At 45.0% G+C, this 27,757-nt stretch overlaps 1 protein-coding gene across 5 annotated transcripts in view; it reads left to right on the top strand.

Moving 5' to 3' along the window:
* The window catches only part of afap1 (actin filament associated protein 1), a 106,476-nt gene that overhangs the window by 49,488 nt on the left and 29,231 nt on the right, over nt 1–27,757 (top strand). For all 5 annotated transcript variants that reach the window (XM_041882346.2, XM_041882342.2, XM_041882343.2 and 2 more), the window contains exons 2-3: nt 1,851–1,979; nt 2,498–2,580. In XM_041882346.2, coding sequence (XP_041738280.1) covers nt 1,851–1,979; nt 2,498–2,580 — 212 coding nt within the window. The remainder of the gene's footprint in view (nt 1–1,850; nt 1,980–2,497; nt 2,581–27,757) is intronic.

The raw sequence follows: 27,757 nt of genomic DNA, 5'->3' as shown, positions 1-27,757 counted from the left end.
AAACCATTTCTGTATGTACCTCGCTTTGTGCACTAGGGCATAGTCATGCTGAAACAGGAACGGGCCTTCCCCAAACTGTTGCCACAAAGTTGGAAGCACAGAATAATCTAGAATGTCATTGTATGCTGTAGCGTTAAGATTTCCCTTCACTGGAACTAAGGGGCCTAGCCCGAACCATGAAAAGCAGCCCCAGACCATTATTCCTCCTCCACCACCAAACTTTACAGTTGTCCCTATGCATTGGGGCAGGTAGCCTTCTCCTGGCATCCGCCAAACCCAGATTTGTCCGTCGGACTGCCAGATGGTGAAGCGTGATTCATCACTTCAGAGAACGCGTTACCACTGCTCCAGAGTCCAATGGTGGCGAGCTTTACACCACTCCAGCTGACACTTGGCATTGCGCATGGTGATCTTAGGCTTGTGTGCGGCTGCTCAGCCATGGAAACCCATTTTCATGAAGCTCCCGATGAATAGGTATTGTGCTGACGTTGCTTCCAGAGGCAGTTTGGAACTCGGTAGTGAGTGTTGCAACCGAGAACAGACGATTTTCACGCGCTTCAGTACTCAGCGGTCCCGTTCTGTGTGCTTGTGTGGCCTACCACTTCGCGGCTGAGCCGTTGTTGCTCCTAGACGTTTCCACATCACGATAACAGCACTTACAGTTGACCGGGGCAGCTCTAGCAGGGCAGAAATGTGATGACCTGACTTGTTGGAAAGGTGGCATCCTATAACGGTGCCACGTTGAAAGACACTGAGCTCTTCAGTAAGACCATTCTACTGCCAATGTTTGTCTATGGAGATGTGTGCTCGATTTTATACACCTGTCAGCAACGGGTGTGGCTGAAATAGCCGAATCCACTAATCTGAAGGGGTGTCCACATACTTTTGTTTATATATAGTGTAGGTGTATCAAAATATACCTCCCTAACACCACTATTGTTCCTTAACTAAACTGATTTAATGGAATCATCCAAAACACACCAGCATGGTCTGTGAGGAATTATGACGTTGCAGGGAGTAGACGATACAGACAGTTCCATCATGAGTGTGTGTGTGTGTGTGTGTGTGTCTGTGTGTGTGTGTGTGTGTGTGTGTGTCTGTGTGTGTGTGTTTTGTCTCCGTGGGGTACTAGTGAATTCTCTACAGAACTAACCACAGACAGGACCTATGATTTATATGATGAGCTAACCAACTATAACCTCCCCTCTTTAGCGTTCATATGATGTCATCAGCAATAACATAATCACATCTCATGTTGATGACAGGCTCTGCTGGAACTGAAAGGGCTGAACTATTGAAAGCAGAGGGGTGTTCTTCATCTGCAGAGTGGTTCTGTATTGATGTGCAGCTCATAACACCCTCATATCACCCCTATAAACTCAATGTGAAGCGATCCATAACATGTCCTGAGAGAACCATACCCTTTTCTCACTCCCAGTGAGACACACACACACACACACACACACACACACACAGCTATGTATTTACATGGGCCGTGTCTATTGTTTTGCTATATGAAGGGGAGTGAAGGTGTATTTTCCCAGAGCTGTAAATCAGCGTTGATAGCTGGGTGGATGATTCCTCAGTTGTTGTAGCAGTGCCAGCCTGAGTCTGTGTTATCTAACACTGTGAAGGTCTTACAGGAGGTTTCTGCACAACAACTGAGGTGTTCTTCTGTCTCCATTTCCTCAGACAGGAGGCTGTTGAAACTGTTTTGCCAGCATTGTTGAAATCAATGACGTCATTCACACACATCACTTTTTTTTAGTATTTATCCATAACTAAGACATTGCCGTCAACCCTGATGATGTCTACCGTTCTAATACTGTGTGTTCTGTGTCTCTTTGAAGCCATGGAGGAGTTGGTGTGTGAGCTGCGGCTGTTCCTGGACCTGCTGGACAGGGAGTATCTGAGCACTGGGGTCAGGGAGAAGAAGAGGCTCATCTCCAACATCCTCAACAGGGTCCTCAATGCTAAAGGTTAGAACCGTGACTATTATCAAATCAAATACAATGTTTAATTGTCACATGCTTGGTAAACAACAGGTGTAGACTAACAGTGAAATGCTTACTGACGGCCCGTCCAACAATGCAGAGAGAAAAACATAATAGACAAATAATAACACGAGGAATAAATACACAATGAGTAATGATAACTTGGCTATATACACAGGGTACCAGTACTGAGTCCATGTGCAGGGGTATGAGGTAGTTGAGGGACAAACAGTATGGACATATAGGTAGGGATAAAGTGACTGCAACATTACCTTACATACAACCTCACTATTTCCAACATCCTCCACACGATCCTCAACGCTAAAGACCACAACCTTCACCATCATACAGCCGTTACTCAACGTCAGTCCTCAACCCAGACCAACAGCCATTACATACCCTCAATCCACACACTTTACCTCAATACCACATCATCATACCTAATCCATACCATTGCATTTATGTTTGTTGATACTAATTTGATCTCTCTCTTCCTCTCTCAGAGCCCTCGTTCAAGTCAGAGGTCCACAGCAGCCTCCCGGCCCCCCCTCAGATGCCCCTCCCTGAGATCCCACACCCCTGGCTCGTAAGAACACCTCACACGCCATCTCTCTCTCTCTGACCAATGACATCACAACCTTTTACATCAAATACAGTGCATTCGGAAAGTATTCAGACCTCTTGACTTTTCCACATTTTGATATGTTACAGCCTTATTCTAAAATGGATAAAATAAAATAAAATCCTCATCAATCTACACACAATACCCCATAATGACAAAGTGAAAACAGGTTTTAGAAATATTTGCTAATTTATAGAAAATAAAAAAAACTGAAATACCTTATTTACATAAGTATTCAGACTCTTTGCTATGAGACTCGAAATTGACCTCAGGTGCATCCTGTTTCCATTGATCATCCTTGAGATGTTTCTACAACTAGACTGGAGACCACCTGTGGTAAATTAAATTGATTGGACATGATTTGGAAAGGCACACACCTGTCTATATAAGGTCCCTCAGTTGACAGTGCATGTCAGAGCAAAAACCAAGCCATAAGGTTGAAGGAATTGTCCGGAAAGCTCAGAGACAGGATTGTGTCGAGGCACAGATCGGGGGAAGGGTACCACACAATTTCTGCAGCATTGAAGGTCCCCAAGAACACAATGGCCTCCATCATTCTTAAATGGAAGAAGTTTGGAACCACCAAGACTCTTCCTAGAGCTGGCCACCCGGCCACCCGGCCAAACTGAGCAATCGGGGGAGAAGGGCCTTGGTCAGGGAGGTGACCAAGAACCCGATGGTCACTCTGACAGAGCTCCAGAGTTCCTCTGTGGAGATAGGAGAACCATCTTTGCAGCATTCCACCAATTAGTCCTTTATGCAAGACGGAAGCCACTCCTCAGTGAAAGGCACATGACAGCCCGCTTGGAGTTTGCCAAAAGGCACCTAAAGGACTCTCAGACCATGAGAAACAAGATTCTCTGGTCTGATGGAACCAAGGTTGAATTTTTTGGCCTGAATGCCAAGCGTCACGTCTGGGGGAAACCTGGCACCATCCCTACGGTGAAGCATGGTGGTGGCAGCATCATGCTGTGGGTATGTTTTTCAGCGGCAGGGACTGAGAGACTAGTCAGAATTGAGGGAAAGATGAACGGAGCAAAGTACAGAGTTCCTTGATGAAAACCTGCTCCAGAGCACTCAGGACCTCAGACTGGGGCGAAGGTTCACCTTCCAACAGGAAAACGACCCTAAGCACACAGCCAAGACAATGCAGGAGTGGCTTCGGGATAAGTCTCTGAATGTCCTTGAGTGGCCCAGCCAGAGCCCGGACTTGAACCAGATCGAATATCTCTGGAGAGACCTGAAAATAGCTGTGCAGTGACGCTCCCCATCCAACCTGACAGAGCTTGAGAGGATCTGCAGAGAAGAATGGGAGAAACTCCCCAAATACAGGTGTACCAAGCTTGTAGTGTCATACCCAAGAAGATGCTATAACAAAGTACTGAGTAAAGCAGGGATTATCAACTAGATTCAGCCACGGCCAATTCTTTCTTGAGCGGATGGTCGGGGGGCCGGAACAAAATAAAACAAATATTTTTAGACTGCAAATTGACCGCAAGAAGCCTAAACAGATATAATATTTGACTAAAACATAATCATTTCAAACCTTGATTACATTTGGGGACATTGATCTGCGTAGTGTGGCGTCTTTTGGATGGGACATTAAAACAAGTGTCCTGACTCTCGGTGGTCATTCCATATCGCATGGCACTTATTGTTAGATTAGGGGTGTTCACCCCTGTGTCATGGCTAAATTCCCAACCTGGCCCCATTCCACCATTACTAATGGTCATATATCACTCCTCACCTCTCCACCTGATAGCTGATGTGTGGTGAGCGTTCTGGCACAAAATTGGTCTCTGTGCATCACTGAGGTGGGTGCTACACATTGATGGTGGATGAGGTGAGTTTCCCCCACCTATGTAAAGCGCTTTGAGTACCTCAGTTGCTAGAAAAGCGCTATATAAATCCAATCAATTTGATAAATTATTATTATATCTATACGGTCACATATTTCTCTCAATTATGCGTGGGAATACTTGTGAACATACTTCCTAAATTACAATTAGTTGGAGCTGATTTCCTGGTGTTTATACAGTCTTTTATGTACAACAATGAAAATATCCCCCCAAAAAAAAAATACATAAATAATAATTACAGTACCAGTCAAAAGTTTGGACACACCTACTCATTCCAGGGTTTTTCTTTATTTTTACTATTTTCTACATTGTAGAATAATAGTGAAGACATCAAAACTATGAAATAACACATATGGAATCACGTAGAAACCAAAAAAATTGTTAAACAAATCAAAATATATGTTATATTTTAGATTATTCAAAGTAGCCACCTTTTTTCCTTTGACAGATTTGCACACTCAAATCAAATCAAATCAAATTGTAATTGCCACATGCGCCGAATACAACAGGTGTAGAAATTACCGTGAAATGCTTACTTACAGCCCTTAACCAACAATGCATGTATTTCTTTAAAAAAAAGTTAAATAAAACAACAACAAAAAAGTGTTGAGAAAAAAAGAGCAGAAGTAAAATAAAATAACAGTAGGGAGGCTATATATATACAGGGGGGTACCGGTGCAGAGTCAATGTGCGGAGGCACCGGCTAGTTGAGGTAATATGTGGGTAGAGTTAAAGTGACTATGCATAAATAATTAACAGAGTAGCAGCAGCGTAAAAAGTTAGGGTGGGGGTGCAAATAGTCCGGGTAGCCATGATTAGCTGTTCAGGTGTCTTATGGCTTGGGGGTATAAGCTGTTGAGAATCCTTTTGGACCTAGACTTGCCGTGCGGTAGCAGAGAGAACAGTCTATGATTAGGGTGGCTGGAGTCTTTGGCAATTTTGGGGGCCTTCCTCTGACACCGCCTGGTATAGAGGTCCTGGATGGCAGGAAGCTTGGCCCCAGTGATGTACTGGGCCGTACGCACTACCCTCTGTAGTGCCTTGCGGTCGAAGGCCGAGCAGTTGCCATACCAGGCGGTGATGCAACCAGTCAGGATGCTTTCGATGGTGCAGCTGTATAACTTTTTGAGGATCTGAGGACCCATGCCAAATCTTTTCAGTCTCCTGAGGGAGAATAGGCTTTGTCGTGCCCTCTTCACGACTGTCTTGGTGTGTTTGGACCATGATAGTTCCACAATCATCTCCTTTGGCTTGGTCACGTTGAGGGAGAGGTTGTTATCCTGGCACCACATGGCCAGGTCTCTGACCTCCTCCCTATCTTGTCGGTGATCAGGCCTACCACTGTTGTGTCGTCGGCAAACTTAATGATGGTGTTGGAGTCGTGCCTGGCCATGCGGTCATGGGTGAACAGGGAGTACAGGAGGGGACTGAGAACACACCCCTGAGGGGCCCCCGTGTTGAGGATCAGCGTGGTAGATGTGTTGTTACCTACCCTTACCACCTGGGGGCGGCCCGTCAGGAAGTACAGGACCCAGTTGCAGCGGGAGGTGTTTAGTCCCAGGATCCTTAGCTTAGTGATGAGCTTTGAGGGCACTATGGTGTTGAATGCTGAGCTGTAGTCAATGAAAAGCATTCTCACGTAGGTGTTTGCAGTCTAATAGTTTTCAAGCCCTGCCACATCCGACGAGCGTCAGAGCCGGTGTAGTATGATTCAATCTTAGTCCTGTACTGACTCTTTGCCTGTTTGATGGTTCGTCAGAGGGCATAGCGGGATTTCTTATAAGCGTCTGGGTTAGAGTCCCGCTCCTTGAAAGCGGCAGCTCTACCCTTTAGCTCAGTGCGAATGTTGCCTTTAATCCATGGCTTCTGGTTGGGGTATGTACGTACGGTCACTGTGGGGACGACGTCATCGATGCACTTATTGATGAAGCCAGTGACTGATGTGGTGTACTCCTCGATGCCATTGGAAGAATCCCGGAACATATTCCAGTCTGTGCTAGCAAAACAGTCCTGTAGCTTAGCATCTGTGTCATCTGACCACTTTTTTATTAACCAAGTCACTGGTGCTTCCTGCTTCCTGTTTTTGCTTATAAGCAGGAATCAGGAGGATAGAGTTATGGTCAGATTTGCCAAATGGCATTCTCTCAACCAGCTTCATGAGGAATGCTTTTCCAACAGTATTGAAGGAATTCCCATATGCTGAGCACTTGTTGGCTGCTTTTCTTTCACTCTGCGCTCCAACTCATCCCAAACCATCTCAATTGGGTTGAGGCCGGGTGATTGTGGAAGCCAGGTCATCTGATGCAGCACTCCATCACTCTCCTTCTTGGTCAATTAGCCCTTACACAGCCTGGAGGTGTGTTTTGGGTTATTGTCCTGTTGAAAAACAAATGATGGACTGTCGTTTCTCTTTGCTTATTTGAGCTGTTCTTGCCATAATATGGACTTGGTCTTTTACCAAATAGGGCTATCTTCTGTATATCCCCCCTACCTTGTCACAACACAACTGATTGGCTCAAATTCATTACGAAGGAAAGAAATTCCACAAATTAACTTTTAACAAGGCACACATGTTAATTGAAATGCATTCCAGGTGACTACCTCATGAAGCTGGTTGAGAGAATGCCAAGAGTGTGCAAAGCTGTCATCAAGGCAAAGGATGGCTATTTGAAGAATCTCAATTATAAAATATATTTTGATTTGTTTAAGACTTTTTTTTGGTTACTACATGATTCCATTTGTGTTATTTCATAGTTTTGATGTCTTCACTATTATTTTACAATGTAGAAAATAGTAAAAATAAAGAAAAACCCTTGAATGAGTAGGCGTGTCCAGACTTTTGACTGGTACTGTTATATACTGCTCAAAAAAATAAAGGTAACACTTAAACAACACAATGTAACTCCAAGTCAATCACACTTCTGTGAAATCAAACTGTCCACTTAGGAAGCAACACTGATTGACAATACATTTCACATGCTGTTGTGCAAATGGAATAGACAACAGGTGGAAATTATAGGCAATTAGCAAGACACCCCCAATAAAGGACTGGTTTTGCAGATGGTGACCACAGACCACTTCTCAGTTCCTATGCTTCCTGGCTGATGTTTTGGTCACTTTTGAATGCTGGCGGTGCTTTCACTCTAGTGGTAGCATGAGACGGAGTCTACAACCCACACAAGTGGCTCAGGTAGTGTAGCTCATCCAGGATGGCACATCAATGCGAGCTGTGGCAAGAAGGTTTGCTGTGTCTGTCAGCGTAGTGTCCAGAGCATGGAGGCGCTACCAGGAGACAGGCCAGTACATCCCGGGAGACGTGGAGGAGGCCGTAGGGAGGGCAACAACCCAGCAGCAGGACCGCTACCTCCGCCTTTGTGCAAGGAGGAGCAGGAGGAGCACTGCCAGAGCCCTGCAAAATGACCTCCAGCAGGCCACAAATGTGCATGTGTCTGCTCAAACGGTCAGAAACAGACTCCATGAGGGTGGTATGAGGGCCCGACGTCCACAGGTGGGGGTTGTGCTTACAGCACAACACCGTGCAGGACGTTTGGCATTTGCCAGAGAACACCAAGATTGGCAAATTCGCCACTGGCGCCCTGTGCTCTTCACAGATGAAAGCAGGTTCACACTGAGCACATGTGACAGACGTGACAGAGTCTGGAGACGCCGTGGAGAACGTTCTGCTGCCTGCAACATCCTCCAGCATGACCTGTTTGGCGGTGGGTCAGTCATGGTGTGGGGTGGCATTTCTTTGGGGGGCCATGTGCTCGCCAGAGGTAGCCTGACTGCCATTAGGTACCGAGATGAGATCCTCAGACCCCTTGTGAGACCATATGCTGGTGCGGTTGGCCCTGGGTTCCTCCTAATGCAAGACAATGCTAGACCTCATGTGGCTGGAGTGTGTCAGCAGTTCCTGCAAGAGGAAGGCATTGATGCTATGGACTGGCCCACCCGTTCCCCAGACCTGAATCCAATTGAGCACATCTGGGACATCATGTCTCGCTCCATCCACCAACACCACGTTGCACCACAGACTGTCCAGGAGTTGGCGGATGCTTTAGTCCAGGTCTGGGAGGAGATGCCTCAGGAGACCATCCGCCACCTCATCAGGAGCATGCCCAGGCGTTGTAGGGAGGTCATGTGTAAGACTCTGTAGCTCAGCTGGTAGAGCACGGTGCTTGTAACGCCAGGGTAGTGGGTTCGATCCCCGGGACCACCCATACACAAAATGTATGCACGCATGACTGTAAGTCGCTTTGGATAAAAGCGTCTGCTAAGTGGCATATTATTATTATATATTATTATACAGGCACGTGGAGGCCACACACACTACTGAGCCTCATTTTGACTTGTTTTAAGGACATTACATCAAAGTTGGATCAGCCTGTAGTGTGGTTTTCCACTTTAATTTTGAGGGTGACTCCAAATCCAGACCTCCATGGGTTGATAAATTTGATTTCCATTGATAATTTTTGTGTGATTTTGTTGTCAGCACATTCAACTATGTAGAGAAAAAAGTATTTAATAAGATTATTTCATTCATTCAGATCTAGGATGTGTTATTTTAGTGTTCCCTTTATTTTTTTGAGCAGTGTGTATATATAAATAATACATGTTTTGCTCAAAAAACTTTGGGGGCCAAATAAAACCACTCGCTGGCCAAAAATGTCGAAAATCCTCTTTTTTGCTTTGTCATTATGGGGTATTGTGTGTAGTTGGAAGAAAATAAACAATTGAATCCATTTTAGAATAAGGCTGTAACGTAACAAAATGTGGAAAATGTCAATGGGTCTGAATACTTTCCGAATGCACTGTAACCCGCACTGACTGGGCATGGTAGTGATTTGTACTACCAATGCGATGTCTTCAATCAGATCGCAACGCAGCTTGTTCATTGGGAATTCTTTCCCCATTCTTCAACCACATGTCATTTGACACTTGGAGACATGTTGCGTGAGCTCAACCCAGATCGCATGCACTACTCTGTCCCATGAATGTCACGTCCAATCATATTGGAGGATGTTGTAACCGTGTGAAGTGTTCCAGGGCATTTTACAGACTCCCATAAAGCAGAAGGGTAGCTCTGAGTTGAATATGGTTCTGCACTCTCAACACCTCCCAACTCCTGACACACCTCTCGTCACCACCTCAGTGTGTGTGTATCCCTGCCAGTGACTGCAGGTCAAAGGAGGAGTTACATGTTTTATGGTTCCCCTAGGAAACTAGAGAGATGGGAGTGCCGTTTCTCTTTCCCTCTGAAATTACCATTCATTACGTTGCAATGCATGAACCAAGTAGCTGTGTTTTTCAACTTTCTTTTGGTTTTGTTTCACATACCTTGAATCCCCCCCTTTAATGTTCTCTCCCTCTATCTCTCCCTCTATCTCTCGCTCGGTCTTTGTCTCATCTAACCCTATAGTAGGGAGGGAGGGAGGGAGAGAGTCGGTGTAGGCGGCTGGTGTGTTGCAGGGGAACTTTTAATAAATTCCCTGGTTTTCCCTTAATCCCGCTTGGAGGATTCCCGGATCAGGCTGTAATAAGCAGTAAATCCGGAATCCTCCAACCAGGATTTCTGGAAAAACAGGGAATTTATTGAACATAGCCACGCTCTGTCTGTGACCGGCCACGGACCAGCTCTGGGCCAAACCCACACACTCTGGAGAGGGAGCGGAATGAGACGAACCAGGGCTTCTCTCTGTTGCTTCAGATGATGTTATGTGGAATGGATACTAGTGCAGCCGCAATCTTGGTTTAGGGCTATGACTGAATTTGGTCATACAGAGAGGTTCACTGTCTTCACTAAGCTGGCTGGTGGAATAGTTTGTGGTTCCTATCCATTCACGAATCCTAATGGCTGTCATTGAATGAATATATAGCATTGTGTTGGGTCAGCAGTCTTGGACTTCCTAGAATAAGCGTAATAACATCATTCAGCAAATCATCTGACATCACAGACCCTCTCAGTGAGTAGGGCAGAGATACGATGCCACATGGATGACGCTATTAGCAGAGAAAGCGACTGTTGATAGAGTTCAACTGTCGCTAAGAATAGCTATTTGTGTCAGGGGAATTTATGTTTTGTTGACCCATACACACGCACGTGCGCGCACACACACACACGCACGCGCGCGCACACACACACACACACACACACACACACACACACAGGCCCTAATATCATTAGGGATCAGGAGACTCTTACAGGATGTCCGTTAATCAGATAGACAGAAATTGGGGCGGTGAAGCCTATCGTGTTTGTGTGTTTGTTAGGGAAAACATATGAAAGAGTAGAAAACTTTGTGTGTATGCTAAAGAGAGAGACCGTATATACTATGTGTTGATTTCTGCAAACAGTTGTGAAATCTGTGGCCACATTAAGAGTTTCCTTCTTTGGCTCATTCACACACACACAGTAGCCCAATGCAGTCTCCTCTGAGTCCCAGTCTCCTCTGAGTCCCAGTCTCCTCTGAGTCCCAGTCTCTGAGTCCCAGTCTCCTTAGACCACACTGAACACTACACACACACACACACAAACACACACACACACACACACACATACACACACACACACAAACACACACACACACACACTGTTTTACTTGGTGAGTACAGCTTTCAGTCTGGTTTAACCAGGCTGGGCTCTTAACTCCAGGACAGGAGTTTTCCTGAGCAGGTCACATGGTTAGGGTGTCAGGAGAACCTCAGAGCCCTACTTTTAGGAAATGAATTGTCAAGGGTTAATGTCTGCTGGGGGTTAATGAGTGAGTTCCTTGAGGCTGCTGACAAACATGCCTGTAGATTGACAGGAGGGGGGTGATGGAAACTGTTTCATGTGTAGAGAGGAAGTTGGATACCCCTGTCTCTCTCTAGTTTCCTAGGGGAACCACAAAACGTATAGCTCCTCCTTTGACCTGCAGTCACTGGCAGCGATTAGGCATCTCTCAATTTCAATGTAATTCTGCTCTGCATGCATTATTTGGGGTTTTACGTTGTACAGGGAGGATATTTTTGCAGAATTCTGCATGCAGTCTCAATTTGGTGTTTTTCACATTTTGTGAGTTCTTGGTTGGTGAGCGGACCCCAGACCTCACAACCATAAAGGGCAATGGGTTCTATAACTGATTCAAGTATTTTTACCAAGATCCTAAATGGTATGTCGAATTTTATGTTCCTTTTGATGGCATAGAAGGCCCTTCTTGCCTTGTCTCTCAGATATTTCACCTTTATTTAACCAGGTAAGCCAGTTGAGAACAAGTTCTTATTTACAACTGCGACCTGGTCAAGATAAAGCAAAGCAGTGCGATTAAAAACAACAACAGCACAGAGTTACATATGGAATAAACAAAACGTACAGTCAATAACACAATAGAAAATCTATATACAGTGTGTGCAAATGTAGTAAGTTATGGAGGTAAGGCAATAAATAGGCCATAGTGCCAAATAATTACAATTTAGTATAAACACTGGAGTGATAGATGTGCAGAAGATGATGTGCAAATAGAGATACTGGGGTGCAAATGAGCAAAATAAATAACAATATGGGGAAGAGGTAGTTGGGTGGGCTAATTACAGATGGGCTGTGTACAGGTGCAGTGATCGGTAAGCTGCTCTGACAACTGATGCTTAAAGTTAGTGAGGGAGATAAGAGTCTCCAGCTTCAGAGATTTTTGCAGTTCGTTCCAGTCATTTGCAGCAGAGAACTGGAAGGAATGGTGGCCAATGGTGACCAATGATCTAAGATAAGGCAGGGATTTGCCTAGCAGTGATTTATAGATGACCTGGAACCAGTGGGTTTGGCGACGAATATGTAGTGAGGGCCAGCCAATGAGAGCGTATAGGTCACAATGGTGGGTAGTATATGGGGCTTTGGTGACAAAACGGATGGCACTGTGATAGACTACATCCAATTTGCTGAGTAGAGTGTTGGAAGCTATTTTGTAAATGACATCGCCAAAGTCAAGGATCGGTAGGATAGTCAGTTTTACGAGGGCATGTTTAGCAGCATGAGTGAAGGAGGCTTTGTTGCGAAATAGGAAGCCGATTCTAGATTTAACTTTGGATTGGAGATGCTTAATTTGAGTCTGGAAGGAGAGTTTACGGTCTAACCAGACACCTAGGTATTTGTAGTTGTCCACATATTCTAAGTCAGACCCGCCGAGAGTAGTGATTCTAGTCGGGCGGGCGGGTGCAAGCAGCATTCGATTGAAGAGCATGCATTTAGTTTTACTAGCGTTTAAGAGCAGTTGGAGGCCACGGAAGGAGTGTTGTATGGCATTGAAGCTCGTTTGGAGGTTTGTTAACATAGTGTCCAATGAAGGGCCAGATGTATACAAAATGGTGTCGTCTGCGTAGAGATGGATATGAGAGTCACCAGCAGCAAGAGCGACATCATTGATATACACGGAGAAAAGAGTCGGCCCGAGAATTGAACCCTGTGGCACCCCCATAGAGACTGCCAGAGGTCCAGACAACAGGCCCTCCGATTTGACACATTGAACTCTATCTGAGAAGTAGTTGGTGAACCAGGCGAGGCAGTCATTTGAGAAACCAAGGCTATTTAGTCTGCCAATAAGAATGCGGTGATTGACAGAGTCAAAAGCCTTGGCCAGGTCGATGAAGATGGCTGCACAGTACTGTCTTTTATCGATCGCGGTTATTATATCGTTTAGGACCTTGAGCGTGGCTGAGGTGCACCCATGACCAGCTCGGAAACCAGATTGCATAGCGGAGGGTGCAGAGCTGGTGGCCAGGGTAGGGGTAGCCATGTGGAAAGCATGGCCAGCCGTAGCAAAATGCTTATTGAAATTCTCGATTATCATAGATTTATCGGTGGTGACAGTGTTTCCTAGCCTCAGTGCAGTGGGTAGCTGGGAGGAGGTGCTCTTATTCTCCATGGACTTTACAGTGTCCCAAAACCTTTTGGAGTTAGTGCTACAGGATGCAAATTTCTGTTTGAAAAAGCTAGCTTTTGCTTTCCTAACTGTATATTGGTTCCTGACTTCCCTGAAAAGTTGCATATCGCGGGGGCTGTTCAATGCTAATGCAGTACGCCACAGGATGTTTTTGTGCTGGTCAAGGGCAGTCAAGTCTGAGGAGAACCAGGGGCTATATCTGTTCTTAGTTCTGCATTTTTTGAATGGGAAATGCTTATTTAAGATGGAGAGAAAATCACTTTTGAAGAACATCCAGGCATCCTCTACTGACGGAATGAGGTCAATATCCATCCAGGATACCCGGGCCAGGTAAATTAGAAAGGCCTGCTCACTGAAGTGTTTTAGGGAGCGTTTGACAGTGATGAGGGGTGGTCATTTGACCGCGGACCCATTACGGATGCAGGCAATGTGGCAGTGATCGCTGAGATCCTGGTTGAAGACAGCGGAGGTATATTTAGAGGGTAAATTAGTCAGGATGATATCTATGAGGGTGCCCATGTTTACGGATTTAGGGTTGTACCTGGTAGGTGCCTTGATGATTTGTGTGAGATTGAGGGCTTCTAGTTTAGATTGTAGGACGGCCGGGGTGTTAAGCATATCCCAGTTTAGGTCACCAAGCAGTATGAACTCTGAGGATAGATGGGGGGCAAGCAATTCACATATGGTGTCCAGGGCACAACTGGGGGCTGAGGGAGGTCTGCAGCAAGTGGCAACAGTGAGAGACTTATTTCTGGAAAGGTGGATTTTTAGAAGTAGAACCTCAAACTGTTTGGGCACAGACCTGGATAGTATGATAGAGCTCTGCAGGCTCTCTCTACAGTAGATTGCAACTACGCCCCCTTTGGCAGTTCTATCTAGACGGAAAATGTTGTAGTTCGGAATGGACATTTCGGAATATTTGATAGCCTTCCTATGCCAATATTCAGACACTGCTAGAACATCAGGGTTGGCTGAGTGTGCTAACACAGTGAATAACTCAAACTTGGGGAGGAGACTTCTGATGTTAACATGCAAGAAACCAAGGCTTTACGGTTACAGAAGTCAACAAATGATAGCGCCTGGGGGGTAGGAGTGATACTGGGGGCTACAGGGCCTGGGTTAACCTCTATATGACAAGAGGAACAGAGGAGGACTAGAATAAGGATAAGGCTAAAAGCTTTAAGAACTGGTCTTCTAGTGCGTTGGGTACAGAGAAGAGGGGCAGATTTCCGGGCATTGTAGAATTGATTCAAGGCATTATGTACAGACAAGGATATGGAAGGATATGAGTACAGTGGAGGTACACCTAAGCATTGGGTAACTATTAAAGAGAGAGCATCACTGGAGGTACCGATTTGAGCCGGTCTCCGCGTGTATGGCGGGTGGGACAAAGGAGCTCTCTGAGGCTGGTTGAGCTGAACTTGGGGCTCTACAGTGAAATTGTATAAAAGCTTTGTGGAAGTTTCCTGTGGCACTGATGTTTAGGCCGAGGTATGTATAGTTTTTTGTGTGCTCTAGGGCAACAGTGTCTAGATGGAATTTATATTTGTGGTTCTAGCAACTGGACCTTTTTTGGAACACCATTATTTTAGTCTTACTGAGATTTACTGTCAGGGCCCAGGTCTGACAGAATCTGTGCAGAAGATATAGGTGCTGCTGTAGGCCCTCCTTGGTTGGTGACAGAAGTACCAGATCATCAGCAAACAGTAGACATTTGACTTCAGATTCTAGTAGGGGGAGGCCGGGTGCTGCAGACTGTTCTAGTGCCCTCACCAATTCGTTGATATATATTTTGAAGAGGCTGGGGCTTAAGCTGCATCCCTGTCTAACCCCATGGCCCTGTGGAAAGAAATGTGTGTGTGTTTTGACAATTTTAACTGCAGACTTGATGTTTGTGTACATGGATTTTATAATGTTGTATAATGTTTTTCTCTGTACACCATTTTCCATAAAATTGTATAGCAGACCCCCATGCCAAATTGAGTCAAGCTTTTTTGAAGTCAACAAATCTTGAGAAGACTTTGCCTTTGTTTTGGTTTGTTTGTTTGTCAATTAGAGTGTGCAGGGTGAATGCGTGGTCTGTCGTACGGTAGTTTGGTAAAAAGCCTATTTGACATTTCCTCAGTACATTGTTTTCACTGAGGAAATGTACGAGTCTGCTGTTAATGATAAGGCCAAGGATTTTCCCAAGGGTGCTGTTGTCGCGTATCCCACGGTATTTATTGGGGTCAAATTTGTCTCCGCTTTTGTGGATTGGGGTTATCAGTCCTTGGTTCCAAATATTGGGGAAGATGCCAGAGCTGAGGATGATGTTAAAGAGTGTAAGTATAGCCAATTGGAATTGGTGGTCTGTATATTTTATCATTTCATGTAGGATACCATCAACACCACAGGCCTTTTTGGGTTGGAGGGTTTGTATTTTGTCCTGTAGTTCATTCAATGTAATTGGAGAATCCATTGGGTTCTGGTAGTCTTTAATAGCTGATTCTAAGATTTGTAATTGATCATGTATATGTTTTTGCTGTTTGTTCTTTGTTATAGGGCCAAAAAGATTGGAGAAGTGGTTTATCTACACATTTCCGTTTTGGATAGATAACTCTTTGTGTGCTTGTTTGTTTAGTGTGTTCCAATTTCCCCAGAAGTGGTTAGATTCTATTGATTCTTCAATTACATTGAGCTGATTTCTGACGTGCTGTTCTTTCTTTTTCCGTAGTGTATTTCTGTATTGTTTCGTGATTCACCATAGTGAGGGCATAGACTCAGGTTTTCTGGGTCTCTATGTTTTTGGTTGGATAGGTTTCTCAATTTCTTTCTTAGGTTTTTGCATTCTTCATCAAACCATTTGTCATTGTTGTTAATTTTCTTAGGTTGTCTGCTTGACATTTTTTGATTTGATAGGGAAGCTGAGAGGTCAAATATACTGTTTAGGCTTTCTACTGTCAAGTTTACACCTTCACTATTACAGTGAAATGTTTTGTCCAGGAAGTTGTCTAAAAGGGATTGAATTTGTTGTTGCCTAATAGTTTTTTGGTAGGTTTCTACACTACTTTCCTTCCATCTATAGCATTTCTTAATATTGTGCAGTTCCTTTGGCTTTGATGCTTCATGATTGTGTATTGCTCTGTTCAAGTAGACTGTGATTTTGCTGTGATCTGATAGTGGTGTTAGTGGGCTGACTGAACGCTCTGAGAGACTCTGGGTTGAGGTCAGAGATAAAGTAGTCTACAGTACTACTGCCAAGGGATGAGCTGTAGGTGTACCTACCATAGGAGTCTCCTCGAAGCCTGCCATTGACTATGTACAGACCCAGCGTGTGACAGAGCTGCAGGAGTTGTGACCCATTTTTGTTGGGTGTTTTGTCATAGTTGTGTCTAGGGGGGCATATTTGGGAGGGAATACTGTCACCTCCAGGTAGGTGTTTGTCCCCCTGTGTGCTGAAAGTGTCAGGTTCTTGTCCAGTTCTGGCATTTAGATCGCCACAGACTAGTACATGTCCCTGGGCCTAGAAATGGTTGATCTCCCCCTCTAGGATGGAGAAGCTGTCATCGTTAAAGTATGGGGATTCTATTGGGGGGATATAGGTAGCACACAGGAGGACATTTTTCTCTGTTGATTTAATTTCCTTATTAATTTCTAGCCAGGTGTAAAATGTTCCTGTTTTGACTAATTTAATAGAGTGGGTTATGTCTGCTCTATATCAAATTAGCATACCTTCCCTGTTTCACACCTGGTAGTTTGGTGGATGGGACTACCAGCTCTCTGTAACCTAGAGGGCAACCAGTGGGTCCGTCTCCTCTATACTCTTTCTTTCTTCCCAGGTTAGGTTAGGCATGTGCATGTACAAGACTCAGCTCATCCATTTGACGTCATTACTTTGAGCCAGATGAATGGCCCATCCCCTGTTGCTCTCGGATACATTGCATGGAGTGTGGGTTTGAGAGTGGTGCTGCTCCATTCCGGCTCCATGTAGGAGAATATGGGACAAGCATAGCCAGGCCTGCTCCTGAGACACAAATTAGTTCCATCTGTGTTGATGTTGGCGAGTGCCACTCCCCATCCCACCTCCTCCTCTCCCCAAGTCAGTTCATAGAGACCACTCATACACACAAATGTAAATGTTCTCCTTTCTCTCTCTTGTTCACATTCTCTGTCTGTGTCTTTCTTTTACACACACACACACACACACACACTCCTAACCATACCATGTACTGAGTTGGTCTTTGTTAATTTCTTAAAGGGGATCTTTTTGCATGTCTATGAATTGTAAAAAAAACCTTGTGGGGTTTGGAAAGAAAATAACTGAAAAGATTTGCTAACTCCAACAAATGAAAGCCATCGGTCTGTCACAATTGGCGTGTTGTGTTTGGATAAGCCCGGTCCTTCTGTATTTAGCCAATCCAAATGTTTTCTAAGCTAAAAGGGAAACACATTTAGCGCTGGCGTGTAACAACGTCAGCGTTCAAAATCGAGCCGTTATGTGCGTGCTCAGTATGAGCCTGGATCAGAATCAATCACTTTCCAATTCATCCATTCCACCCATTGATTTAATCGCTATTGTTTTGTCTGTGGTGTTTTGTTTTTTAATATACCGTAGTATTGATGGCAAACTTGGCCCTGCCATCACTAGCTGAGGCTTCAGTTTCTCAGTTGACTTCCCCTACTTGGTGGTTGGTCTAACTACAGTTGAATGCATTGACCTCACCACCACTATTCTGTCATAGACAAATGATTTACGGTTATAATGAACAACAACAGTTCCTCGGGGAGACGGCTCCCACATCGCTGTGGAAATGGCACAACAAGCGGTAAATCTGAAGTAATAAATCATGTTTACAGTAAGGAAATCGAATGGGACCATGGCGTGAACAGTACTCAGCTTCAAGGACCTTTATGCATATAAACGCGTTTGGAAAAAGTCCACCTGAACTATTCATGGATTGCATGTTTCATCACTTTTGTTTTGAACTGATGCCCAACTGAGCATCATCAATGAGTGCTGATGAAGATTTCATCAAAAGTGCATTACAGTGGTTTGGAAATACAAATAATTGGTAGGAAAACATTTTGCCATAATCTTGATGTCACCAGATTTACTTTAGATGCAGTTTAACGTTAGCTAGCTAGCTAAGATTGAGGGGAGGCCACCGGATTTTAGCTAACTAATGTTGAGAAAAAAGAAAAAACCTGCACATTGCTCTTGCTAGTATCACTGCTCTTCCTAGTATCACTGCTCTTCCTAGTATCACTGCTCTTGCTAGTATCACTGCTCTTCCTAGTATCACTGCTGATGCTAGTATCACTGCTCTTGCTAGTATCACTGCTGATACTAGTATCACTGCTCTTGGTAGTATCACTGCTCTTGCTAGTATCACTGCTCTTTATTAAGCTTTACGTTTCGGCCACAAGGCCTTCGTCAGAGCTTTTGTGAGTGTTTTTTATAATTTGCAACCTTCTGTAGACATTATTCCACACACATCCGTTCAATGCACCGAATGGGGTTGGATTCAAGGGAAAATAAGCAAGTGTTACCAAATATAACAATGTGCATTTCATAAGTATTCTAATAAAGTGTGTACATAAAACGTATTAAACACATCTGTAAAACCACAATGAGGACATCGACCTATCAAGGAAGCTTTCATAAATCATTGGGTACAGTGCAAGACATGTTAATGTTAGCATTGCTAGCTATTTTCGACGAACTTTGCTAGCTAATGACAACATTGCCATCTGTCTAAAGTAGATTTGACGACATGATAATGCTGGCAAAGTTGTTTCCTACTAAATATTTGACGACTTTAGCAATGTCATCGTATTTCCAGGCAATACAGTTTAATTTAGACGAAAAAGTAGTTAGCCTCCGTCTAGAATGACTGGGTTTATCAGCCCCTTAGGGCACCACTACGGCGCCGCCAATAGAGGGCGGCTTGAGAACGTTCATGACAACGGCATGACGTGACCGAGTGACTGGGGTGCAACCTATGAATAGAACGAATGGAAAACCTATCTCACTCCGTTTCCAAATATCGTTTTTACAAGTCTTTCTTTATTCCCATTGATGGTGTGATCTTACAAACGAAATAAAGAAACTAAGTGAAAACTCTCACTGCCTCTAATACAGAGTAAAATAAAGCAGTAAGATCTAGTTGAATACGTGTTTGAGACAGTGAATGAGACTTCTCTTAAACTAACTGAATGAGGACTGACTGTGTGGAGCTGGCAGGGACCAAGCTTCCTGTGTAACTAAGTGAGTGTGTGTTCGGGATGTGTGTGGGTGGGTGTTCGGAGTGAATGAGTGTGCGTGTGTGTGTTTTCGGGTGGTGAATGAGTATGCGAGTGAGTGTGTATGTTCCTGTTTCCCCATGCCAGCTTGCTCCCAGTACAATAGCCCCGGTCCATTCCAGACTTCCGTTCCATTCCAGCCCAAACGTACACTCGGGGGGCTGTCCAACAAAAGCACGGGCCTCCTCTGCCCCCTCTATCACAGGATTAGGGCCCCAGACCCCTCCCTCTCATCCCTCTGGCCCACATTGACACCTCATTGTGAGGTTGGAGAAAGAAGGGAAGAGGTGTGGAGGTCTGGAAGCTTCCTATCCTCTATTCCACACTTCTCCTCATTTTCCCCACTCAGCATTCAGACTGGCATATCAGCTTCTTCATGTGAGAGCACACCTGCCTAAAAACACAGACTTGTCCCCCACTCCCATTTCCAGGAAAGATAATACAATTCAGAATGAGAACCGGTACAAGGGTTTTCTAAAGTTTCACTAACATGGGCAGGTCGTGTAAAAACATTTTGGAGTAACGCTTAGATTAGTATCTGTGAACATGGCTCATTGGCCATGCTTGTTCCAAAAGGGGAGAGTCCTGGGTTTTTCACACCAGCCACTGGTATGAGGGGGGGTGTGTGTGTGTGTGTACATGAGAGAAGAAAAATAAGTGTGTGTGTGTAAGAAGCTTCTGGTATGAGTATGTCTGGCTAATCTGTAGATGATAGGTAGGAGTTTCTCTCAGACACATTGGACTATTCACCGTCCTTCAACAGCCAGGGGCAGCTGGACCATGGCCACTGAGTTTTAAACCAACAGCCTCTTCACAAATGTACAGTGTTTGTTTGCAGTCTTTCCCAACTGATAACCCAGTTTCATAGAGCGAGTGTGTGAGCTTGCTGGAGACTGTTTTTGGACCTACACCAGAATACAGTTGGCTCTAGAGTTAGACAGGCCAAAGTCGAGACTCAGAGGGCTAGACAGGCCGAAGTCGAGGCTCAGAGGGCTAGACAGGCCAAAGTCGAGACTCAGAGGGCTAGACAGGCCAAAGTCGAGGCTCAGAGGTCTAGACAGGCCAAAGTCGAGGCTCAGAGTGCTAGACAGGCCAAAGTCAAGGCTCAGAGGGCTAGACAGGCCAAAGTCGAGGCTCAGAGGGCTAGACAGGCCAAAGTCGAGGCTCAGAGGGCTAGACAGGCCGAAGTCGAGGCTCAGAGGGCTAGACAGGCCGAAGTCGAGGCTCAGAGGGCTAGACAGGCCAAAGTCGAGGCTCAGAGGGCTAGAAGTCAGCTAATGATTGAAACGCCCAAGAGTGTTGCACCTAGCATGGCTTCTCTGGTGTGTGTGTGTGTGCATGAAGTCTGACACCAACAGGCTCTTGAACAGCTGCACATTGTAAATATGGTATTGGAACTGACTTTTTAAGTATTTCCTGTATATAGTATGCTTACTTACTTACTTTATTGTGTATGTATTTCCTATTCTTATTTCTTGTGTGTGTTTTTCTAGTACTACATTGTTGTTGATTATTGCATTGTCGGGTTTTGAGTTTGCAAGAAAGACATTTCACTGTACCTGCGCATGTGACATTAAAACTTGAAATGGAATTGCAGTGGGGTCATGGAGAAAGAGATGGTAGGAAACGAGTTGTGTTGTTCACCAAGGACAATGTAAAGTATGTTGGCCAGCCACAACACTACTATAACTAAATACAACGAACACACAAACTTAAGAAAACAGAGAATTATAGACACGTTCCTCTATAGAAAAAAGGTATGAAGGTATGACAGTGTACCCGGGTCAAACTAGTCCGATCCAGGCTAAACCAGGCCAAATCAGGCCAACCCAGAGCAGCAGAGAGGCTGATGGGTATCTACTGTGCTGCACCCCTCTGGTGCTCTGTTGCTCCTTTAATCTCCGGGGACGTCTGGGACCAATTTGGAACACCTTGAGATGCTTTTACCTTACCTTGACCTCTGCAATGGAGCGTGTGTGTGTGTGTCTGTGTGTGTCTGTGTGTGTCTGTGTGTGTCTGTGTGTGTGTGTGTGTGTGTGTGTGTGTGTGTGTGTGTGTGTGTGTGTGTGTGTGTGTGTGTGTGTGTGTGTGTGTGTGTGTGTGTGTTTGTCCTGCAAGCATTTAGAGGAGCAGATCAATGGCCTCTGTGTGGACAGTTTAGTTAGTTCAGTGTGTTGGAAGGTGTACAGCTGACATGAACAACTCAATGATCTGAACCATGTGTCTATGTGCATGGCCCTTCTGGCATCAACACTCCCCCAGAATACTACACTTGCTTGATGTAGAGACAATAGCTACAGGCCCTCAACCTAAAGAAACCACAAAGCATCTTGGGAAATGTAGTCTTTCTCTCCTAGAGACCCCTCCCACCCTCTACACCCTCAGTTCGAGATGCTTCCCTCTGGCCGGCGCTTCAGAATGCCCACGGCCAAGAAGAACGTGTTCAAACATTCATTAGTTCCTTGTGCTGTTGGACGACTAAATGCATCGGTATATGTAGTTATCTGTCCAGTGCAGTTGGGACAATGGTCATTTGTGAGCAAATGTATTAATGACCTCTATGTTTTTAGTGTATGCAGCATGATGGACTGACTGGTTTAAGTGGGTGAGGTGACAAGGAATGTGTGATTCTTTTAATGGAAGGATGGATGGACAAAAAAATATTTATTCCATTCTATTCAAGACAAACTGGGAGTCAGCCTGCGTCTGTCCCCTCAGTGCATCCAAACTCCCACAACGGCAAACACATTGACACAACACTGACTACTCCTCCTACGCAGACAGATAGAGTGGACTTCTGACTGGACTCTGGTATGTGGAGCTCAACCCAGGCTAGACAGAGAGTCTCCAAACCAAGGTCAGGCCTGAGACCTCCCTCACTGCAGCTCCCTAATTACCCACTGGCTTCTCCCTGGAAGGGATGAAACTGGTGGGTTCAAAGGCACCAACTGCAGAGATCTGTTGATCTAAACGATACATGGATGGGAATTTACAATAGAATTGGTGGGTTTAAGGGTTATCTGTATTTTGCAGCAAATGCACAGATCTGTAGCAGACCGTGGTTCAATTGTATTTATGAACCAAAACGTTCAATTCTTTAAGCATTTGCTTGATCCGAAATGGAGTGCGAGATGGGCCAGGTTTGCACTTTTGAGACTATCCCATTGGTTTCATTCCTCTAGGCACACTCAGTCAAGCGCAGCTAAAGTTTTTGAAATATTTCTCTACATCTAAGTGGTAGATGGATGAGAGACAATAGGATGGTAGGACTCGGATAGCATTGGGATCTGTGGAAGTTGAACAGACGGTAATGATCAGTGTTAGTTAGAGCATAGACATCCATCTGGACTGACACCGCTTTGGGGTTTATGGATGATGTTTGTTTATGGTCAATCGGAGGCTGGAATGCGCTTGGACCGGTCTCCATCTCAAGTAACTCACATTGCGTTTCAAAATGCAGATCTAAAACAATCAAGTCTCAAGAGTTATTAATGTTGCTATTGTTAACTTTTTAAGGAAGAAATGGCAGAATTCTGATAATGCTGAAAGGTCACGGCCTTCCAACATCAACAGTCCCACAACACGAACCAAACCTAACCTCCAGCTTTTGTGTTTGGAGGCGAAATGTGAAGTGCCGTATTTGACCTACAGAGCTTATTGTTCAACTGTCAAGGTTGGACTGTCAAGGTCGGACTTCATTTCTCTGCCTTTTACAGTCTTGAAGTCTTGAAGTGTTCCACTCGCTCAGCTTTCTTTTATTCTCTTGTCCTCCCTTGGTGCAGTGGGGAGTTTTCGGGAAGGGTGGGGGAGCGGTTGTGGAGTTTAGTGGGCCTGTGGCCTTGCCAGAAAATGAGTTCACCACAAAGCAGTGTTTCCCAGAGGAAATGGTTCTGGGGTCGAGCCACGTCTTAGAGTTAGTTATAGATGAGAGAGAAAGGGAGGATATAGATGGAGAGCGAGGGTAGATGGGTGGGGGGGAGAGGGTAGATGTGTAAATTGGGGCGGGAGGGTAGAGGGTAGAGGGAGAGAGAGAGAGAGAGAGAGAGATTTTTTGCATGGGCTGCGTCTCAAGCCGCCGCATCCACCTTAGTCAGCCTTCTGTGGAAGGTGGCCAAGCTACAGTGGTGTTTGTGAAACCATGAAACATCCCGTAAATCGGCCTTTGTCCAAACGGTTTGGCCTACAAACTAATATGACCACTCTATGGAAAGATGAGACTCTCATGAACAGCATTTGCTCTACGACCCCCAAAAGCCCCACGGGACTCGTCTGCAGTCGGTACAGCCGATGTGCCAAGTTCTGTCTGTAGCGTCCAAACCGTTTGGGCTACAAACTAATATGACCCCCACAAGTGTCACGGGACTCGTCTGAAGGTAACCCACTACCGATTTAAAAAATGAATGGAAGTACACTACATGACCAAAAGTATGTGGACATCTGCTCGTCGAACATCTCATTCCAAAATCATGGCCATTCATATGGAGTTGGTCCCCCCTTTGCTGCCAGAACAGCCTCCACTCCTCTGGGAAGGCTTTCCAGTAGATGTTGGAACATTGCTGCGGGGACTTGCTTACATTCAGCCACAAGCATTAGTGAGGTCGGGCACTGATGTTGGGCGATTAGGCCTGGCTCGCAGTCGACGTTCCAAATCATCCCAAAGGTGTTCGATGGGGTTGAGTTCAGGGCTCTGTACAGGCCAGTCAAGTTCTTCCACACTGATCTCGACAGACCGTTTCTGTATGGAGTTCGATTTGTGCACGGGGGCATTGTCATGCTGAAACAGGAAAGGGCCTTCCCCAAACTGTTGCCACAAAGTTGGAAGCACAGAATCATCTAGAATTTCATTGTACGTTGTAGCGTTAAGATTTCCCTTCACTGGAACTAAGGGGCCTAGCCCGAACCATGAAAAACAGCCCCAGACCATTATTCCTCCTCCACCAAACTTTACAGTTGGCACTATGCATTCGGGCAGGTAGTGTTCTCCTGGCATCCGCCAAACCCAGATTTGTCCGTCGGACTGCCAGATGGTGATTCATCACTCCAGAGAACACGTGTTCACTGCTCCAGAGTCCAATGGCGGCAAGCTTTACACCACTCCAACCGACACTTGGCATTGCTCATGGTTATCTTAGGCTTGTGTGCGGCTGCTCGGCCATGGAAACCCATTTCTTGAAGCTCCGGACGAACAGTTCTTGTTTTGACGTTGCTTCCAGAGGCAGTTTGGAACTCGGTAGTGAGTGTTGCAACCGAGGACAAACGATTTTTACACTCTACGCGCTTCAGCACTCGGCAGTCCCGTTCTGTGAGCTTGTGTGTTCTACCACTTCATGGCTGAGCCTTTGTTGCTTCTAGACGTTTCCACTTCACAATAGCAGCACTTACAGTTGACCGGGGCAGCTCTAGCAGGGCAGACATTTGATGAACTGACTTGTTGGAAAGGTGGCATCCTATGACGGTGACACGTTGAGCTCTTCAGTAAGGTCATTCTACTGCCAATGTTTGTCTATGGAGATTGCATGGCGGTGTGCTCGATTTTATACACCTGTCAGCAACGGTTGTCGCTGAAATAGCCGAATCCACCAATTTGAAGTGGTGTCCACATACTTTTATATATATATAGTGTATGTAGGTAGTTTTGTGCCAGCAAAAATAAGGGGTTAAATATGTGTCCAAAAAACAAAAATATTTCCTGAGCTTTCTTATGTCTCCAGGTCCCCTGTAGCTCAGTTGGTAGAGCATGGCGCTTGCAACGCCAGGGTTGTGGGTTCGTTTCCCACGGGGGGCCAGTATGAAAATGTATGTACTCACTAACTGTAAGTCGCTCTGGATAAGAGCGTCTGCTAAATGACTAAAATGTAAATATAGGACAGACACTTCAAATCGTTATTCCTTGTGATTTTGTTTTTGGACTGTCTGTTTTATGAAAGTGTTATTCATCAAATTATTTTGTCATATATAATATAATATATGGCCATCTTAAAACAATTTCATATGTTAGCTTAGTAGAACCCCCCCCTTCCAATGGGAAGTTGGGCAGATAGACTTGAGGAAGCATTTTGGTGCTGAAGTGCAGCACTGTGACTAATCTGTGTTTATCATTAATGGTTAGTGTTTGTCAGTCTGTGGTTTGGCTGGGCCTTGTCAGAGTGGCTGAGAGTTAGGGCTGCAGACTGTAAATAGTCCTCTTTTACCCTTGTCAGCTAGCTGTATATCAGAACTCAGCATTTTAGTTTCTTCAGCTACCATTTCCCTTTGGCCAGTGAGTGTAGTTTAGAGTCATCGTATTGACTTTGCATTGAGCTTTTCCCCAATCTAGATGTATGAATACGGTGTTAATGCTAGTAATAATCTGGTCCAGTCCTGCAAGATGTGTGTCAAGGTCAACCTAGACCTGTTGGGAGGATTGCCCCACATCTCATAGCCACTGTGTATCGTTCAGTATAAATGCTTTGATCATGACACGGTGATACATACTTCCTGACATAGCTCTGCACTGTAAAAGAACACACATAGAAATGGTCCCTTATTATATGGATAGCCACATATTTCCACGTTGCCATGGCAACGGGGACATTGATGTGGCGACACCGTTGTTTGCCGCCTTTCTGGGTTGGTCACGAGCAACGGCCCGTAGCACTGGCGTTTCACAACTGTGGTAGAGTTTCCCCTAAAAACCTTCCATCCGCGGAAAAAATGGCAGCTGCCACCAACAAAATAAAATTAAAGCAGACTTTTCCATGAGAAGAAAAAGGGGGGAGCTGGGGCTTTATGGGAGGTACCAGACATAACTGCTTGTTTTTAGGCGAGAGGCCGTTGTCATGGTTACATCAGGTTGTCAAGTGGACCATTTCTAGAACGGGCTTCCAGGCGACATGATGCCGATAATGGGGCCCGAGTTTTTACCTGACCATGTGACCTGACTAGGGAAAACCCCGGTCACGTGATCAGGTAACACTCATGGCCTTAGATATAGAGCCTAGTGAAGAGCAGGTGGGAATGGAGTCAACCAGGATTACACAGAGTGAAGGGTAGGATTTATAAACAGACTGAACACACAAAGAGAACCTCCGAGAGAGGTAACAACACCCCAAAGGCCCGTAAGAAGCTATTATCCAACCCAAGGTATCGCTCTCCAGCAGAGAAGCTCTCTCTGTATTCTCTCTTGCTCTCACTCTGGGTGAAAACCAGCACTGGGAATGCTCAAATCACTGCATTGAATGTCAACGGAGAATACATTTATTTCCATGCACTTGGAGAGATTATGAGATTTACATTTTTTATTGCCGCAATTATGTTATTTTAAGAGCTGAACGCAAAGGCCCCGGCGCGTTGTAGCGCAGGCCAAGATGCATTACGTCAGTGAGTTAGTTTATCCTCGCACCCTAGCTAGCTAAGTGGAGGAGAGTAAACAACCACAAAGAAGTGTTATACCATCCCACACCCTCTTTTACTTGTCTCTCTGTCTCTCTCTCCATCATCCCCTAAGTGGAAAAGCATCACTTCTTAGTGAAAAGTCTTTACATGTTGATTGCCTCCGTGGCGCTGTAACACTTCAAAGCCAATCACTAGTCAACTCAGCGGATTACTAATGACTGACTTCCTCCCATTGTCTGGCTGATAACGTAGAGATAAGATGGCCACCATATAGACGGGGGTCACACTTACGGACCTCCCATTAGAAGTAGCTACTTCTTGTGGTTTTGCCCTGCCCTAACGCACATATTGCCTTCACTGTGGCACTTTCCCATAGACCACAGTGCAACGTAACAGATGCCTCTCTCTGTTTATCACACTGCTGTACAAGCTAACACTCTCTCTCTCTCTCTCGCTCTCTCTCTCTCTCTCTCTCTCATTTCAATTTAAGGGCTCTATTGGCATGGGAAACGTATGTTAACATTGCCAAAGCAAGTGAAGTAGATATTAAACAAACGTGAAATAAATATTAACAGTAAACATTACACTCAGAAGTTCCAAAAGAATAAAGACATTTCAAATGTCATATTATGTATATATACAGTGTTGTAACAATGTGCAAATAGTTAAAGTACAAATGGGAAAATAAATAAACATAAATATGGGTTGTATTTA

This window comes from Coregonus clupeaformis, chromosome 8 (genome assembly GCF_020615455.1).
Source record: "Coregonus clupeaformis isolate EN_2021a chromosome 8, ASM2061545v1, whole genome shotgun sequence".
NCBI classification, from domain to species: domain Eukaryota; kingdom Metazoa; phylum Chordata; class Actinopteri; order Salmoniformes; family Salmonidae; genus Coregonus; species Coregonus clupeaformis.
Note: the sequence above shows the minus strand (reverse complement) of the source record. Positions and strands in the feature narration are given on the sequence as shown.